An 18,707-nucleotide genomic window follows, 5' to 3' on the forward strand; every position below is an offset into this window, starting at 1 on the left:
TTAGTAGCAACTGGAACGGCTTAGTTTACCTAACATTTCATATAGGAATTATGCAAAAGCAATAGTTTGAGATGTCATCAAATTCAAAATCCTGTAGGAAATAACAAAACATCAGTAAAACATCACAGTAACAAATATAAACCTTAAATGCAACATGACTAGTAGAGACTGCTGTCTACATGGGTCCCTAGATTGGTCTCTAGTGTTGAATATTAAAAAAAGAACAGCTTTAAAATAATACACGGCAACACACAAAAAAAAATGGCATATATAAAACCATCTTTAATTATTTTCCATTCCATCTTCAATAATAGAATGTCTTCAAAAATATTTGTTTCTAATAGGCCAAGAACTGATCCATGTTTTTAAAAGCAAACTATGTTTGAAATGTATCATGTCCATATTCTTGTTATCAAGCTAAATATTAAAGCTGTGAACAAGCATTTTAAGACACAACACACTGTCATATATAATTTACTTATTCAACTCATTAATATAAACCATTTTGAAAAAAGTTTATTTGGCGATGCATATGTGATTTCTTGAAATGACTGATGGATTTTTAAGATGCATGTTCTATAATGTAGTGTCAACAGTAGCAATTTAAATTTCACCATCAGGAGCTGGTGGGACCCCACACCAGCAGGTGTCCTGCTCCAATGTCTTTGCCTTTTCCTTCCACCAAGCCCCCCAACATTGTTTTTCCAAGGTAAGGCTATTCAGCACTTTGCTGCTAACCTTTACCCGACAGTGGGGCCACGGATAAGAACTGTTTATTCTTTTTTCCACCAAAGCAACTTGCAAAGCATCTTCGCTATACGCCATGAAGGGACAATTCCACACTTGTTTTCCTATCACAGACATATCTGAATAAGGCAAGAGCATGTTTTTAGTTTAGCAAAAACAACTTTCCATGGAATTAAATTAAAACACAATCATGTCAAAAAAACAAACAAAAACAAACAAACAAAAAACTAAGTACAATGTTGTTAAAAACAAATCAAGAACATAATAATGCTAGAACATTTCAAATGTAATAACATCACAAGCATGTTTTGAGTAGTCTAACATACTACCAAAACTGCAGTTCCATACAAAGTAATCAACTTTTTTTTAAAGCCTTTATCTAGTAATGGATCCATATCGCATTTTGGAACATCCAAAATAAAGAGAACAAGAAGTGGAGTTTTAAACGTGTCTTGTGCATGAACCCCAATCAATAAAGAAGTAAGAGGACTGACGGGTAGAAATGTCACATATGGTTAACTTGAGACCCAGAGGGAGGGCTCTCCTTTTGGTCAATGTCCAGCTCAGTGTTGACCATTGCCAGGTCTTTGACCTGTCGTGGAGGTGCTGGGGGAGGGAGCGAGGGAGACTGCAGGATGTCGGCATACCTCTGTCTCGGTCTGGTCTCCCGCTGCAGAACTTTACTCAGCAGAGGCTTCAGGACCCCAATGGTTGGTTGGCTGTCATTAGTGTGTCCCTGGAATGGGCCTGAGGACTGTGCAGTAGAGGGCATGTTCTTCAGCACTATGTTCAGAATTGCAGTAACAGTCATGTCTTCTGGACAAAGGGCCCACAGTAAATCTAGGTAGGGGTCAAGGTCTCTATGCTGGGATACCTCACACAGCAGGGTGGTAAAAATCTCTTTGTTGAGAAGGGGGCTTTGGCGGCAGAACCTCTCTGCTACCTGGGTAACACGACCCCACTCACCTAGCCCTATAAGGATGCGGAGGGCTTGCATTATTGCATTAGGCCGCTGGCTACATAAGAGCAGCTCCACCTCCAAGTCCTGGTAAGCATCTATGCAAGGGACGATAGCAAGCACCCGCTTATATAAGGGTAGACTCTCAGAGCTTTCTTTTACTCCATAATTCCAGGATGAGTTGGAGGAGGTACCTGATTGCTGTTGTGCCAGCTCAAGAAACCTGGGAAGCCAGCTGGGTTGAAATTTAAACATGGATTTACACAGCAACTCAAAGACAGGTAGCACAGCATTGGCCGGAGTATGTTTCTGTTGGGTGAAGGTAGCCATTGTTTGAATAGGGCTTAGGACAATCTTCCACAATTCAGAAGGAGCTTTGGTAGATAATGATCCCGCACCGTTGCATCTGAGCTGGAGAACAGCCTGTATGGCTTGCCAGGCCTCAGTGGAGAACAAGTGGAAGATACTGTTCAGGTACTGAAGGTTTTCCTTATCCATTTCTGAGCTGAGCAGTCTGCATATTTCCTGTTGAACAAGGGTCTCACAGTAACTCCCTAGATCATTTTCTGAAGCCTTCACCATTGATGTTTTAATATCCTCCAGAACAATAAGACTTTTGAGCTCAGAGTCAAGAGAGATTAACAATTTACCATGTCCTGAAGCATCCTTCCCTGCTATTTTTATTGTCTGGTTGGTCAAGTAATCACTGATGATGGCTGCCAGTGAGATAGGTGCCTGAAACATTCCACCTGTCCTGAGTTTCTCTGCTGTTAGCTTTGTGGTGCTAAGACTTCTCTGTTGGTAATATTTGCATGCTTCCTCAAACACAGCCTCAACCAAGACTGCACTTGAGTGAATGGTCTCTGAATGAACTACTGATGCCTTGGGTTTGGCTTCAGCCTCTGTTTGGATGACCACAAATAAGCCAGCCTCTGAGAGCATCTGTGGGGAATGACTATCCAAACAGTTCACAAAAAGGAGGCCCTCTTTTTTCAGAGTGATTCTGTCTAGCTCTAGGCCACACTTAACATCAATCAAATACATCATCCTTCCCACAGCTAGTGCAAGGATGTCATGATAAATGTTTAGGCTGTTTTGTACCCCAGAATTAGTGAGGCAGTTGTCAGGAAGTTTATAAATTTGACGTAGAACGCCATCTCTTTGCATTATACACACCCATCCAGAACTGAGGAGGAGCAGGAGATCCCCACATCCAGTAGGGCAAAAACTATACACATCAGGAGGGGTGATGATGGACAGAATTCCAATGCAGTCGGTGACCAGATGCCTGAAGTCAGACTCCTTATTTGCTGTGGAATTTTTGATAAGGAGTGTTCCATTACTGGCACTGAGAATTTTAAAGATTTCATGCTGTGGTGACCATGTTAAAAAAACTTTTGAAATACTGATGAAAGACTCTTCCTTTATATCAGGCAGCAAATACACTATATCCCCAGAACTGATCACCAAATAACGAGGATTATTGTGCATAGCAGTTTTCACACCCCCTAAACAGACACCCCCCTCATTTATATCAAAAGATCTTTTACAGATGCAGAATCTAAAGTTACCGCAAGCAACATTGTGGACTGAAGAGCTGTTTGAAGGTCTCTCTTCACACCATATGATAAAATGTTGACTGATGCAAACAGAATTGATTTTAGCTCTAGGACTGTTACAGAGATCCACGGTTTGAAGTAAGTGCCATCCAGACTTACGCTCGGAGAATTTCCAGAATTCAGCCTTTCCGTTCTCAAATATTATTCCGAGCAGAGTAACACCATCGTCAGTGTTGCTTTGATCGAAGTAAATTAGGTCAACTATTGGGACATCCCGTGTCAGTACTAAATCGAAATGCTTCTTGCATTGTACAAGTTGAGGTCTTAGATACTTGTCATATGTCATGAGATCACTTTTCGGAGTATTCGGAGCATGCAGGATAACATGAATGTGTCGCCCATCTGGACTGACCCGAACATTTGATAAACAGTTTTTCCTAGAATTGTTGGAGTACGACTGCTTCAAAAAGTCTTTCAATTCTTTACCCCTTGTAAAATCACCAAAATCTGTCACCTGCTCCAAAGCATGCCGTGTCATATTAGCTGAAGTTGAAGAAATCCAGACAAGGAAGCAAACCGAATGGTAAGCAGTCGATGCCAGATCCTCAAAACGTTAGTTTAAGGCACTGACAACACACAAATGCCGAACATCTCTGCCTTTCGATGTTTGCAACGCTTCCAGTATAGTTAGTTATGAAATATCTTTGCAAGAAACAGACCTTCCTTTTTGTTCACCAACTCATCTTCTATCTGCCTCACCTCCTAACATCACGAGTTTGTTATTTTCCGGAAACTATGCGGACCTTTTTCAATAGGAGGAGTCAAAACGAATTCGCGCGACAAGCGCTATGCACTCCAGCGATCTACACATCATCACAGCTACGGTATTGAGGATGTAATGACTTGAAGATCAGCAACTATACACAGCAACACATGACACTTTTGTACCTTGACTTCTTCCTTACTGTGACGATTTCGTGTAGAAGACTAACCTTTAAAAATGACAAATAATCACTTTGAAATTTACTTTGAATACAAGTATTAACTGCTCAGATTTTCAGTCCTGTCATCTGCCAACTAGGTGGCAGTTTCTTGTTTCCAGAAAGGCGTCTCATGCAGTCTACACGACAATATTTAATTGACATTTATATGTTCTGTTCCTATTCCTTACAACAAATAAATGGTATCTAAAACAATATAGTGATAGGCTAACGCATAAATACGGTAGGATAACTAATTTCAACGTAACTTGAACGCGACTCTAATTCAAAGACTGAAATCAGGAAGTAGGCAAGTTCCTTGTTTATTTTGGCGGGGAGCCGTTCTCTCGCTTGACTGTGGACTCGTTAGCTATGTGGTAGATTTGGTAACTAAGTGAACGAAGTAGGTGATTGTAGTGAAAATAGTGGCGAGGTTAAGGTTTACGCGGTGCTGTCGTGCAGTGCTCGTTTTTTAGTGCGCCAGTCCGCAGGTACATGACTTGTTTGCGTTTCTGTGGCTAGCTATGTAAATTGACCGACGTGTCGTTAACTAGCTAGCAACAGTCAGCTGCTAGCGAATAGCTAACCAACTGAGTTACGAACTTTGAGCAAATTTTGCTAGCTAGCTTCTGCTCGTTAGCTAGCATTGTCTATTATTAGCTGGGTAGTTTTCAAGACATGGGTAACTTGACGGTCATAATCCCGGGCCCTGTTTCTAGTCTTATTAAAATAACCTAGCTATCTTTTGTCGTGTTTGGTGGTCACGCGTTTAAATAATATTTTAGTTACTAAAACGTGCTTTAATGTTTCGTTTCAAGGTGTCTAGTTTAGATCACACAAGCTTACAGTAAAAAATCTGAAGTATTATAGCTAGTAAACCAGCTAGATATCTAACCTAGCTAGCTGGTTTATTTATGTTAGGTATTATGTCCGAAGTCATAACTAGCAACCTGGCTGGGCACATTGGCACGTGCCAATAACTATAGAGATACATTTCATCACAGTTCGATAAATATGGTCCCTAGTTCAAACATTGACACATCTAGCTAGCATAGCTTTGTAATGGCTTGGACATCAAGGTATTGTGTTATGTGTATGCTGTTTTACACTTTTTGCATTAATTGAACCAATATAAATGTATAAGATACAAATGTTTTCCACCCTTTTATAGAGGGCCATCCTGGAGATGGCCGAGTCAAGGCGGAGAGTTAGCCGAGGAAGCCAGGAGGAGTCAGCTGGACATTCCAATGGATTTGGTGGCCGCAATAGGACAGAGCGAGTGGCTGACACAGGTGATGAGGATGAAGGTGCTGGTCCATCAGGGATCCATGAAGATGATGATGACCCAGCCCGTCGGAGGGAGATAAGGAGCCAGTACAGAGATCTCATCAACTCTGTTCATCGTGAGTTTCAGCACTGGGCTCTCCTCACATCTATCTTTTTAAACTCAGCTGTCTTGTAATTGCTATTACTCTTCAGAACTAAAATCCCTTCTGTTTTGTTTGTTACAGAAAATCGTGAAGACATGCTGAACCCTGCTAACAATAAACTAATTGATGTTTTAGAGGAAGCCAACAAGTTGTTTGCTAATGGTAATATATGCACTTTGTATCCACCAACTGTAATCTCTCTTCTGCATAATGTGGCAATTGTTTTCTGCCGTTCTTTTGTGCTCCAGTTCTGTTTCCAGGACATTTTGTGTGTTTCTTCTCAGTCAGGCAGGCTCGGGAGGCTGCTTTGGATGCTCAGCTTCTGGTCCTTGCCACAGACTTGGGGAGAGAGAAGGCCAGCCAGCTGCATGCAGAGGGCTCATCTTTTGACCCTTCTGCATATGCCCAGCACTTGGTGAGATTTGTTTGTTTTACTCTTGTGTTTCATTGCACTTTTTTCCCCCCAGATTATTTTAACATCAAATTAGGCAGCCAAGTAAACCTGGTTTTCATTGCATTACATAATTAATTACCTTAATTTGATCACTTTTTATTACTTTCTAAACTTTTTTTTTTTTTTTTTTGCAACACAGTTGTCCTTTATGGGTCTTAATCGCTTAGAAGAAGAGGACGGTAATGAGGATGACTGCTCAGATGGGTACTTACCTCCAGATGCCTGGCAGAGGCTTTCCAAAAGAGTGGAAAGCTGCTTCAAAACTGCCCCTTCATTCCATTACATGTGAGTGTTCCAACTAAACATGCATTTTGCAGAGGACAGACATGCTTAATCTTTGTTTTGTCTCAGTCGCTATCAGTTTTAGGCTGTCTGATTTTTGCCCTCACTTTATCAATGTTTGTATTTTATTTTGAATTTTAGGCTGGGCTCATTTTTGGTTGAACCTCCACCACCACGGCAGCGTATTGAGAGACAAAGGAAAGCTCCCAGCAAAGAAGCAAAACGAGTCATGCCCATTCAGGTCTGATTTAATTTATTTGTTTTATGTATTTCAATACTTCTAAACATTTTTGTTCTTTTAGATTAAATACACAACAGTTTCATTTTATCTTTACAGTTAAAGAAAATGGAAGAATCACATCAGGAAGCTACAGAGAAAGAGGTCGAGAGGATTTTGGGATTCCTCAACAAATACTATGCTGATAACTGTTAGTAGATTATTTGTAGTTAATTCCTGGCAGTAATGGTAAATTGTACTATAGTGTATGTGGTTTTATGTCTATGTATGCACAAATGTATGTATGTGTGTGTGTGTGTGTGTGTGTGTGTGTGTGTGTGTATGTGTATATATATATATATATATATATATATATATATATATATATATATATATATATATATATATATATATATATATGTATGTATACATAGTGTATGTATATGTGTGTGTATATGTGTGTATTATTTATTTATATATTGTATTATTTTTATGTGTGTGTGTATATGTATGTGTGTTATTTTTATATATATATATGTGTGTTTTATTTATATGAGAGGGAGGGAGAGGTTTTTTAGAAATCATTGTAATTTCTAAAGTATAATGACTTTACTTTGAATCTCCACAGCGGAGTCACCTATACCTTATTACGACTTTGTGATTGATCCTACGTCCTTCTCCCGGACAGTGGAAAATATATTTCACACTTCATTCCTCATCAGGGTAAGTGAAATTACTTGTCTGGGGATTAGATTTGTCTTTGCCAGATTTATGTCTTGCCTATTGCCTATCCAATTTCTACATTTTAATAAAACACTAGCCCACACTAGATCCAAAGATATTAGGTTCTAAAAGACTCCAGCAACTTAGCGGTTTCCCTTCTCTGTCATATAAATAAACTCAAAGCTCTTCACAAGTTGAGTCAGATGTTTAACCATAGAAATAGCCCTGCTGCAAGGCATTGAGATTGATGTCAACCACTTGCCTCACAGAAATATCAACGTTTTTAGCCTTGCCACTGATGATTTTGAGTTTTAGTGGATGTGATGTAGTCAACCATCACTGAAATTTCTGCCACTAGCTTGTGTTAAGGTTGCCGTGCAGCCTGCTGTACATTGGTTTATCTAAGTTATTTGTCCCTCTTTGGTGTCTCAGGATGGTCTGGCAAGGATTTATCTGGATAGTGAAAAGCTTCCGTGCATAGGTAAGATAGATTTCAGTGTTACATCACAGAATGCAATCTTGCCAGATTTGTAGCATGTTATGCCTTTCATTGGGGTTATGCATGTCTTTGTTTTCAGAGTAAATTATATTTTTGCAGCCATTTTGTTGTTAGCACTTATTATGCATTGATACTCTAACCATGCTCAGTGTGCCTTTGGATAGGTTTGTGTATATTTGTGCCCTGTAGTTCCAGTTGAGGAAGGTGAGGTAGAGCCTGGGGGAGCCACCACTCGTCAGCAGTGTATCATCTCAATCAGTCAAGCCAGCTGGAAGGTAAGCTCCTGTTAATACACATGCCTGCAGTTAACCTTAAACCCTAAACCAGTGGATGTACCTAGAACCGCATCCGTCTTGGGCCACACCTGTCCTCATAATGCATCAGCTCATTTGGAATGCATGTTTCTATTTGTATTAAATGTGTAGTGTGACACTGATAACAACAGTAAAATATTTCACTGTGATCAGAGGCTGATCATATGAGCCAGAGAAGGAGGTAGTTTCAATATACACCTTAGGAGAACCTGTCTTGTTTCTATCTCACAACACATTCTCTGCAACTGCATTTATTCAGCTGTCAAAATAACAGTCCACTACTGTGTATTCTGCACATTTGCGCATTTGTTGTGACTAGTGATTCTTACAGACTCTACTTTGTTCTGCAGGAGATCATCAAGGCCTTTGACATAAAAGACGGCTTGATTCCCCCGCCAGAAGAACCATCACAAGAAGACAGACAAGAGTAAACAAATAAACGTGTTCATACTCATCTTATACTTATGTACATACACTTTACCTTTTGAGTAAAGAATTTAATTTTTGTTCATACATTTAATATGTTTAAATATCAAATGAAGTAAAAGGGGTCAAATGTAAAGTGACAGTTATTTTTTTAAGTCTTTGAACATACCAAAACCAAGATCATTAGTCATATTTTATTTCACAGATGTATAACAGAAAATAATCTTTTGTTCAATGAGTAGCTTTTTAGTCTCCTTATTGAAAATCCTCTGAAAAACTAGAACACTGGTGATGTATGATTGTTTCCAATCTATCCCAAGCCCATTGGAGGTATCCTATGGAAGTTTCCAAGGTCAGGGAAGATTGGTGCAAAATTGCACACAAGTGGTGGATAATGGGTAGACTAAGCTAGACTTTAAATTGATAATGTATTCTGACCCTTTATTTAACAATGTGAGTACTCAATGGTCAACACAAGTTTTCTTTTATACAAATGTGCAAAATTTTGCCAAATGGATATTTCATCTACAGTCCCTAGGCAGGTTAATGTTAAAAAATACAAACAACCAGTCTATATACCAGTGTAAATATTTGTGATTAAAATACATTTGCTAATTATTTTCGATCAAGTTGTTGCTTTGTTTTTGTTTTTTTATACATATTGGGGCATTACATGTCAGTAATGTCAGTTAGACTCTGAAATATTAGTATGCTGACCTTTGTGGAATAAATGGTTTATTTCTGGGAACCCACCATGGCAACAGTATGTATAAAGAAGTGTAAGTCCTATTGTGTAGCAAAATGAGACATTTCTCTTTTTAATCACATTTCAGTCAAGTGGACCTTTTTTGTAGGGGGCAGCTTTGGGGAATTTTGTCTGAGGCTCAGGGTAGCATCATAAAAAGGAATGTGCCCCTTTAAAATGGTAGCTGCGTTCTTCCTTTCTGTCCTTTCTCCTCGCTGCATCTCACGCTCTGCTTCTGTCTCACACCCCCACCCCCTTCCTGCTCATGTCTGTTGGTGGTTCTGTGGATAATAGAGGGGCTTTTTACCCATTCGCAGTGCTGCTGTTCCAGGCTTAAGGAATGGAGGGAAGGGAAAAGCCCTCCTTTCTATTCATTTTCTTTAATTATGCTATTTATATAATTACACTTTTATGTAACAGAGCCTGAAGATGCATGTCACAGATGATCCCGGGGCTTTGCTGTAGATAAGGCTTGTTGTTCACACATCCACTCACACACTAAGGCGTTTCCTGCACACTTGCACTCACTTGCTCACATGCATCCAAGCCAGCTCTGTGAAGCCATGTTTCTGTAGTGGAGATGCAGTTCTGCAGAGACTATTTCTGCAAGCCTTGTAGTGCTGCCATCACCTCTCCTCAGGAGGACATGGAATACAGGATGGGGAATTGCATCGGAATCGCACATAACCAGGTAACACCTGCGTACCCATGCCATGGCAGACAGCACCCAGAGTGCCTGAGGAGCTAACACTGGGATATGTATGGGTGTGGATGGAGTATCAGTGCTCAGGGACTGCGGAGCAGAGGAGTGGATGAAAAGGAGGGAGGGATGGGGTGTGGCGATGTGTCCATGCTGGATGTACTGACGTCAGGGGGAGAGACCAGAAGGAGTGGAGGTGAGGATTAGGGCTGCTGCCGGCAGCACTGGCCTGTAGCTGTAGCGGCTGGACTGAAGAGGCAGTGTGTGGAGCAGAATGGAGAGAAAAGGAAAAGAGGGAGGAGCAGAACAAAGACGCAGCATGCAGGGCATAAGACTGGGAACGAGGCGGGGCGTGGAGCCTTGATGGAACAGAATAAGATGGGCCGTTTTAGTGCATCGGCTGTGTAGTGAAGGAGATGTATCCATGTAAGCATAGGCTGAAATTAGAAAATCAACATTTTGTTAGGTTACATAAGTGGGTATACAGATTGCAAGTGCTTAAGGGATAGAGCGTGCAGGTAGTGCTTTGATGCTGTGTATGCCTTGTTATAGCTTACTGCCATGTTATAAAAATAACAATAATATGTGTTGTCATTATCAGATAGGATGCTTAAAGGGGTGGTTGTATTAGGGGTTGTTCAGTTCCCTTGGGTTCAGTACCATTCCTCTGGGCCCAAACGGAGCGAGACACATGGATTGTTTACATCATTATTGCCGTCCTTTTTTGATCTGCCATGCTGTTCTCCAGCTGACATTTGAGATTATACACTGCACTGACTTTCGTTGTGATCCTACCAGCCACATACCTTATGCTTTACGGCTCATTGTGACAGGTGTGTTGCATACTTTCTAGTTATTAGTGAATAAATATTCAATTCTAACTTACCAGTGGGATGTAATTACACGGTGGTGTCTGTTGGTTGGATGCCATTTCAAACCCAGTCTCAGGCAATGTCTTCATGTTCCTTAAAGTGGTGGACACAGGGGTGAGCGTTATTCAGCTGCAAATCACGGTGTTGGAATGGTAACAGATTTGTTTCTGTGAAACTAGAGCTTAACTGAAATGAGCTGGAAATGCATGCACTGAACCCCTCTGCCCTTTGCCCCTGGCTTTACTAATGTTGATACAAGTCACCCATATCCCTTCACTTTCCACTGCATGATGGACAACGACTAAAGGCTGGGAAATGTACCCTGTTGCATAACCTTAACTAATAGTTAGTAAAAGAGTTACTCTCTGTGGGAGAGTAGGTGTTAGGAAGAAACACAAGACTGAAATCCATGCTGGGGCATCTGCATGGATATGATTAGAAATCATGAGAACACTCCTGCTGGGTTTTCCAGTGCCAAGGCATTAGGGCGAGGGTAAGATGCTGTGTCATTGTTTAGCACACACTCTGAAGCTGAGGGGTGTGAGGTAGGGGGTGAAGCCCTGGCTATATGCCTGCAGTATGCTGTTTATTTACAGTGTTACCTAGTGGCATGTCCTGTCCAGCTGTCTCTGTCTCCCCTGCCCTGTCAGGGAGAATGTGTCCCCCCTCTGGCATGACCGTTAGTTCATACTCTTCCCTCTCCTCCACTCCATACTCTCCCCTTAACTGCCCCCTCCTTCACCTTTCCACGACTGTGGACAGATATAGTGCCGCTGTGAGCTGCTTTCCTTAGAAGGGGCTTGCTAGTTAAAAGCTGTGATTATGTTAATGGATTTACATGTCTGCTTAGTATTTGCTCCAGCTAAATGTAAACTCATGAACTGGGAGGAGTAATGGCTATTGCTACTCTAAGGTGAGTGAGCAAATAGTTTTTTATATCAGAAGGACAGTGACTTATTGTTATTGGTTACTCTCTGGTCTAATTTAATTTATGAACTGACCCAGTTAATCTTCACCTAGACCTACTACCAACACCTGCTTGTTGGATGTAATTATTACAGAACTGTGTACATTTTTGATATAATTTATGATTGAAAAACTTACTAGTAAAAAAATCAGTGTTTTCGCGTTAAAGTAAGCTACAGTTCAGAATACAAATACTGTCATTAAAATGTGCTGCAGATGCAGTGCTTGTGGTTGATCTGTGTATATGAATATATATGCTGTAGGGCCATATGAAACTAAGCTCAATATTCACCATGACATCTTACCATGCTAAGTGAAAGAGGCAAGCAAACAGCAGCACCAAATAACACAATTATGACATGCAGAAGCACAAACACATCTTTACCTAAAAGGCCTGGAAGTCCATTCTGTTCACACTAATAGTGTATGGAGGCATTGCACAAGCATGGTGGTCATTTTTCTACACACTTGTTGCTTCTCCACTGAACCAGATATACAGAAATACAGTTTCCTAACAAAACTCCAGCTAAACTCCCTGCTGTTTGGACTACTTGTGTTGTCCCTTGAGGAAATTATAGAAGCGCTATTACTCAGGGTATCTTATTTAAGAAGGAAAGCACGAGTGTGTTCCAGAATTAAGGACAACTGCTGCTGACACCGGGGTAGAGATGACGGAAGGGGAGTATATTTATAACATGGTTCATATTCAGATCAGTTCATTCTGTCAAAACATGTCAGGTCCACAAACAGATCATCTGTTTTTGATTGCTTTGACTGCTATCTTGTGATCTGCTACACTGATTTTATCTTTTGGGAGTACAACCCGGATATGGGATCATTAGTTATTTTCTCTCTTATTCTTTTGATGGCTCACAATAGGTACATTTAAATTGGTCCATTAATGTTTCTGTTATATGCTACGGTACCAGAGCCATATGCATTGAGCATAATAATCCATGCCACTTAGATCCTTAGCACATCCACTCCTGTTTGAGGGAAGTCTGTTTGAGATCTGATGGGGCTCTCAGCAGCAGAGGGAGACAGAGAGAAGCTGCTGGTGACTAGCTAACTATGGCAGTATTCTCCATAAACAGCACCTCAACAGACAGTACAAATCCATTGCTGAGTAAGTGATAGTTGTGCACAGAAAGACCTGACAGGTTTTGCACTGAACAGTCAACAGATCAGAAAGGCTGGCAACTATCAAGAATAGAAGGCCCATTTTATTCTGTATTGAGAAATGTTAAAAATAATATTAAATTATGTGTGTGTGTGTGTGTGTGTATATATATATATATATATATATATATATATATATATATACACACACACACACACACACACACACACACACACACTGGCTATAGACCACTAGGCAGGTGAGCTCTGCCAGATGGTTTAGTGTGTAATGAATCTGAGTTCTGCAGGTCAGGGGTTATGGGTTTTAAGCAGGCTAATGTCTTATGCTCCCATACAATGAAAGTTTTGCACCAAGATGCATAACTGTTTCCCCCCATGGGTTAATGTTCATGCAAACCAGGACAGAATTAACCACTGACAGATGTGATTAAGTGTCAGTAGCACGAAATATGCTGAGAACATGTTTGCATCTGTGTAATTCTAAATATGAGCAACAGGCTAATAGCACTGGGATGCATAGACTACTTTGCTTGTGTGTGTATATAGACCCAGACAGACATGCACATTTGTTTAGATAAATTGCACAACATGCACAATGTGCATTGCTGAAGGTGCTGACCCAGGTCTTGTGGTGATAAAAAGATTTTCCTTTCCCTTTCACATAAATTTTTAAATGTGTAATATAAAGCTGTAAGTACTACATACGTTGAAGTTTTTTTTTTCTTTCCCTCCCACTGTGTCTGCTTTTCTGATACTGGAAAAGAATACTTTAACTGTGTAATTTTCCTGTGCTTATAAAGAGTGTTAAACACTAAATGCAAGGAATAGGTTTTGGTGTAGTTGGAACGTTCCGGCTGAATCATTAGCAGCATTCCTTGTGTAGGAGAGACAGACAATTCAACCTGCCAGTTAATGGTTTGCCACTAAAGTGCAAATAAAACATTCTGGAATCATTTTCAATTACCTTCTAGACATGTTGCAAGAAAGCAGGTCATATCTCCTGCAGCATTAGCCCTTTGCTCAGAATCTAAGTCACTATACAGTACAAGTTCTTTCTCACCAATAAGAGAAAGTGTGTTGGGTTAGCCGGCGGGTCTGTGCTTTGCTCCAGCAGAGGGATCTTGCCTTATGGGCCTCTAATCTCACCACATGACAGGCGGACACGCACAACCACACACACCAACGTTTCCCCTCTGTGTGTTTGAAGTCAAAACACCTTCAGACGTCTGAGGAGGGAGCAGCGTTTGGCTCTCGCCCCTGGTGCCTCTCGCGTGCTCAGCCCTTGTTCCTCCGCTCCCTCCGAGGTGGGTGGCGGTGGGGAGTGACGGCTCTCTGCTCTGCTCACTAAGAACCATGGGAAACGAGAACAGCTCCACAGGCCTGCCGGTAAGCGGGAGGATGCTCACAAAGACCCACTTTCTCGCTCTGTGTAGCACGCCACAGTGCCATAGACCATAAAGCTGCAGCCAGCTGCCCTGTTTGAAAGCTGAGTGTACACTAATAACCAGGCTTGTGCTTTTTCTAGTGCTGTGCAGATGTCTGTGGCATTTAGTGAGGTCTGCTTGCATTCCCACCCTAATGAACTTTTTTTTTTTTTCCTGTTGCACCGCCCTTGAGATACCAGCAAAAGGCAAGGGCAGAGGCAGAGTGTGCCGTGGTGTGGGTATCAGATTAATCAAAGGATTATTGCTTTGTCTGAATTTAGCTTTGACAATCTGCAGGTGGGACGTGTTCTGTCTCTGCAGGTGGTGGAGTTACATGTTGCAGTTTCATCAATAATGCATGACATGTGACCTATAAAATTCTTACCGATGTCTGTAGAAAGCTTGCAATTTTTTTTTTCTGCTATTCATGTCTGCCCTTAAACTTAATACACACTGCAAAATGCAGCTTTGAAGTTTACCCCTGTTCAGTTCTAACAGGCTTGAGTTAGATGGCAAAATACTCAAGAGAATCTATGTATACTTCTTAAACAGACTGAAAAGCTCCCCTGTGTTGTGGAATTTAGGGATTATCTCAATAGGATCATTTTAAAGGTTGAATTGTGCTCTGCTGTTAGTGCATGGCTGACCACTCACTTTGTGTTTGCTCAGAGTGCTCTGAGTGTTCTTGGTTGTGCTCCAGCAACAATGGCATTGTAGACTCTCTGTTGCATATTATGACTCAAAGCTGCCATGCATTTTGTTCCTTCCTGCCTTTCACATGTGTGTGACTCAGCCACAGGAGGGCGCCACGGACAACGTAGTGCTCTTTCCTCCACAGGAAGTACAGCCTTGGTCCACATATAAGGTACTGGTGGATTGCAATTAGCAGAGTGGCCCGAGGACTAACTTATATGTATGTGGTTGTGTTCTCTGAAGTATTTTAGGCAGGTTGGGTTGAAAATGTGTACATAATGACAGTAAGTGGGTCAGTTAAGTAGAACAAATAACAACCATTTCCATGACACAGGTGGGTGTTAGAAGGAAACATGACTTGAGTCAGTTGTCAGAATTAGTACTGTGTGAAAGCAGTCTGAGAGCTCCTCAGTTCTGGGAAAGGGCATGAAAGGGACCAGGGGGAATAGTAAGACCAAAATAATTAGGGGCCTAGAGAGAAATACAGCCCAAATCTGGCAAACTTACTCCATGTCTGTGTGTATGCGTGTAACCTGATTTAAGCATGTGTAAAGCATTTGTCTGTGTGTACCATGCTTAAAACAGCTGTTTGTGTGTGTGTGTGTGTGTGTGTGTGTGTGTATGTGTGTGAGTGTGTGTGTGTGTGTGTATATGTGTGTGTGTGTGTGTGTGTGTGTGTGTGTGTGTGTGTGTGTGTGTGTAATCTGATTCCCACAATGTAGACACTAAAAGTCACCTTTGGCCCTTTTCCCAGCATTCACCTGCAGTAGGAGTGTCACAATGCAGCTTTCAGCCTTCATAGCAGGAAGAGATAGAACCAGGCAGAAAAGGAAGGAAGGAGAGAGAAAGAGGGAGGGGCTGACAGAAAGAGAGGGGGAGGGGACAGACGAAAGAGGAGTGTTATGTTGAAAGAGTGTGCAGGAGGGGGAAGGACTTTCCTTCAAATGGCCTGTGTTGCTTTTTCTGTGAGCCTTGTAGTTTCGGCACCTTCCTGGTAGGCTGAGAAGCGTCGTCTGTGTAAGAGTTGTTTGCTCACAGGCACACACGTGGTCCCTGTGTAGCGGGTGTCTGCCGTTGCCCTCAGAAGGGCATGGAGCTTTAGTGGCAAGAGGAGTAGAGAGGAGGGGGGCAGCTGGTTCAGGACGGCAGGGAGGCTGGGCCCTGGGGCATGTGCTGCGACTAGGCTGGCTGCATCACAACACACGACATCGCCACTCACCCTCTCACACCACTGCACTGTCCCACACTCATCTGTGGGTTCTCCTCACAGCCAAGGTGAGTGTGTTATTGGAAACCTGGCATGGCGGTATGTGATTGTAGTGACAACACTGCTGCTATTAATGACTGTGTTTGTATGAGAGTGGAAGAACAAGTTCCAGTAAACTGTTCCGGTTCTGTACATTGTTGATTTGTCATGTAAGTTTGATCATAGTGTATGTTTTTAAATTTGTTGTATCCAGTATAGAAACAACATGTATACATATGTTTAGAATTGGTGCATGGACCTATACTATTTTCTAAAATATATTAATAGTATAAAACAGAAGCCTAACTTTCATAACAATTAGCTAGTAATTAGTGGAGGCATGTTTTGAGTTTTGCTATTGCCATGGTAACCAGTATGTTGCTTGGGCCATGTTGGTGAGGAGTTACTGTATAATAATCTGCTTATTCACATGGTAGGGCAAACCATTAGGGAACTTTTTTTTTTCAGATTCACTGGACCTGTAGGCCAGAGGATAAAGTTGGACACACCTCATGTTTTACCTGCCAAGACCATTAACTTTACAACTTTAATTACACTATACTTCATCACCCCAATATGTAGCCTGTCTGTTTGCTAATGCACTCATAGATAATCAAAATCACTTTGACTTTCTCACTGTTAAGTTGCCACAAAGAAAAAACAGAATATACGTGATCACGTTTACAAAATTTGATCCCAGGAGTTAATTATATAGTTTTTATTTAATGATTTGTTTACATGCTTCTTTAGCAAGTCTAGATAAGCATATAGAGATAAGCACAAGGAGACACTGGTCTATAATAAAGTTCATGTTGTATGCAGGTAGTTTTTGTAGGGCTCTTTTGTGTGCTTGGACAATTTGCAGACATTAAAGGTGAAGCACATTTAAGGAAGTGGAAGAAGAAAAAAGTTAAATGGAGTTTGAATGGTCATTGGAATTACATAGAAAACAAAGCAATACAACAACAAAAAAAGTACAAGTAAAACAAGAGGAGACGTTTATTGAAAGCCCTAATCCTGATTCCATGAGCTTGACATAAAAATTCAGCCAGATAACCCATTCCCACATTTTTTTTTTTTTTAAATATTACTTTACACTGATGAATTGTCATTTGGAATCTTCATCTAGGAGTGATGGTAGGTGTGTGGACAAATTTTGGAACTGAGAATTGATCTGATTAAATGTTATGACAACTAATATCTTCACCTAATTCAAATCCCACATTTTGCCTAGCTGTACTGGCCTGGTTTGACCTGTTATTCCACTAAGGGTTAGACTCCAGTTTGTATCTTTCTGAACCTTGTAAACATAATTTTAGTCAGGCTGCATGCTTTTTTGCAAATATATATTTTTTAAAGTAAACTTTATTTTATTACAAAATCTAATCTATTATTTATGATTAAAAATATTATTTCTTCATTCATTTGGCAGTCTGGCACTATAAACAGCCCAAGGTGAAAAATAAGGAATGCACATGTGTCTGTTGATTAAGACTGTGCACTATGTTGTCTATTAACTGCAGTATTAGCCTTTGTAATTCAGGGGAAGCCTCAATATTCAATTGCAGCTTCCTCTGACTTAATTTGATTGTGCTGTGAGCAGCCTGACCAATTTCTGGTGTCATGGATGAGTTTTCTGTGGTGTTTTGATAAATCATTGTGTTCACATCATAAAAAGCAGGCCAAAATAAGCAGGCCAATCTTTATTTGTGACACATCACAAATAATGATTTCAAGGTATGTCATGATTACAATATGTAATAATATAATAGCAATATAATATTTTGTCGATACTGTATGGGTGTGTGATGTGTGTGTACATAGTTGTTTGAGGTACAGACAGTTCTGTCACCCTGCTCAGAACAGTGCAGTCTATTGTGGGTAAAAGGAGCTGTATTTATGGTCAGAACCAGGTGGAGTGCGTGATACATGGGGTGGAGACGTTTTGGGGACTCTTTTCAAGTACTGTCATTCACTAAATGTCCCAAACGCCATACACAGACTTTTGTGGTAACATGCCGACATATGATTAGATGTTTGTAAATGGCTCCATGTTTCTCTGGGTTAGATGGAGATTTATAGCTTTGGAAAAGAACAGAAAGCAAGGAAAACAGTTGAACTGGTTCAGTCAGTGTTTTTAATCATTTCTCTCAATCCTCTTTTCAGTGGAAAAATGCCTGAACTACTGTACTGTCAGGATCCAGAAGAACATTCTTAAACTAGTTCAGTGAGAAACTCCACTGTAGTGTGACTTTTTATAATAGCCTTTATTGTGTGTAAAGGACTACTGTTTATCTGTACAAAACTGATTTTCATGTTCCAACTACCTTTA

General features: G+C 40.8%; 3 protein-coding genes and 1 long non-coding RNA gene across 26 annotated transcripts in view; 2 read left to right on the plus strand and 2 right to left on the minus strand.

Moving 5' to 3' along the window:
• Nucleotides 1-4,064, minus strand: hps6 (HPS6 biogenesis of lysosomal organelles complex 2 subunit 3). The gene has a single exon (XM_027029563.3). The coding sequence runs from the start codon at nt 3,800-3,802 to the stop codon at nt 1,253-1,255; it is 2,550 nt and encodes an 849-aa protein (XP_026885364.2). The 5' UTR covers nt 3,803-4,064; the 3' UTR covers nt 1-1,252.
• A 174-nt stretch (nt 4,065-4,238) lies between these two features.
• nsmce4a (NSE4A component of SMC5/6 complex) lies at nt 4,239-9,218 on the plus strand. Of its 4 annotated transcripts, none has more exons than XM_027029582.3 (11): nt 4,239-4,554; nt 5,416-5,647; nt 5,756-5,836; nt 5,959-6,089; nt 6,268-6,413; nt 6,552-6,651; nt 6,748-6,838; nt 7,256-7,350; nt 7,783-7,831; nt 8,039-8,124; nt 8,514-9,218. In XM_027029582.3, the coding sequence occupies exons 2-11, from the start codon at nt 5,431-5,433 to the stop codon at nt 8,592-8,594; spliced, it is 1,077 nt and encodes a 358-aa protein (XP_026885383.1). In that variant the 5' UTR covers nt 4,239-4,554; nt 5,416-5,430; the 3' UTR covers nt 8,595-9,218. The 4 variants fall into 4 exon arrangements, with proteins under 4 accessions (XP_026885383.1, XP_026885382.1, XP_081580685.1 ...); XM_027029581.3 differs by lacking the exon at nt 4,239-4,554 and adding an exon at nt 4,561-4,735; XM_081724559.1 differs by lacking the exon at nt 4,239-4,554 and adding an exon at nt 4,577-4,647.
• An 8-nt stretch (nt 9,219-9,226) lies between these two features.
• Nucleotides 9,227-12,946, minus strand: LOC145660242 (uncharacterized). Its single transcript, XR_014126466.1, has 3 exons — nt 12,258-12,946; nt 10,921-10,999; nt 9,227-10,471 (listed from the first exon to the last, which is right to left on the minus strand). It is a non-coding gene; the product is annotated as an uncharacterized LOC145660242 (long non-coding RNA).
• The window catches only part of tacc2 (transforming, acidic coiled-coil containing protein 2), a 56,076-nt gene continuing 47,268 nt past the window's right edge, over nt 9,900-18,707 (plus strand). For 14 of the 20 annotated variants that reach the window (XR_014126465.1, XM_081724545.1, XM_081724549.1 and 11 more), the window contains exon 1: nt 9,900-10,025. Coding sequence is in view for 17 of the 20 variants with exons in the window: in XM_081724545.1 (XP_081580671.1) it covers nt 9,915-10,025 (111 nt within the window). In the remaining 3 variants the exon portion in view is untranslated. Of the gene's footprint in view, nt 10,026-11,110; nt 11,820-14,123; nt 14,399-15,229; nt 15,302-16,041; nt 16,405-18,707 lie in introns of those variants that run through there. The other 6 variants (XM_081724546.1, XM_081724547.1, XM_081724552.1 and 3 more) reach the window with 6 other exon arrangements.

Source organism: Electrophorus electricus, chromosome 12 (assembly GCF_041902795.1).
Source record: "Electrophorus electricus isolate QZ-2024a chromosome 12, ASM4190279v1, whole genome shotgun sequence".
NCBI lineage: Eukaryota > Metazoa > Chordata > Actinopteri > Gymnotiformes > Gymnotidae > Electrophorus > Electrophorus electricus.

What these genes read in the sequence shown, in the direction of transcription:
- hps6 (XM_027029563.3), bottom strand. Translation starts at nt 3,802, where the DNA reads ATGACACGGCATGCTTTGGAGCAGGTGACAGATTTTGGTGATTTTACA.
- nsmce4a (XM_027029582.3), top strand. Translation starts at nt 5,431, where the DNA reads ATGGCCGAGTCAAGGCGGAGAGTTAGCCGAGGAAGCCAGGAGGAGTCA. An exon ending in TCTCATCAACTCTGTTCATC is followed by an intron (nt 5,648 to 5,755) that starts GTGAGTTTCAGC and finishes TGTTTGTTACAG; the next exon opens with AAAATCGTGAAGACATGCTG. An exon ending in AACGAGTCATGCCCATTCAG is followed by an intron (nt 6,652 to 6,747) that starts GTCTGATTTAAT and finishes TTATCTTTACAG; the next exon opens with TTAAAGAAAATGGAAGAATC.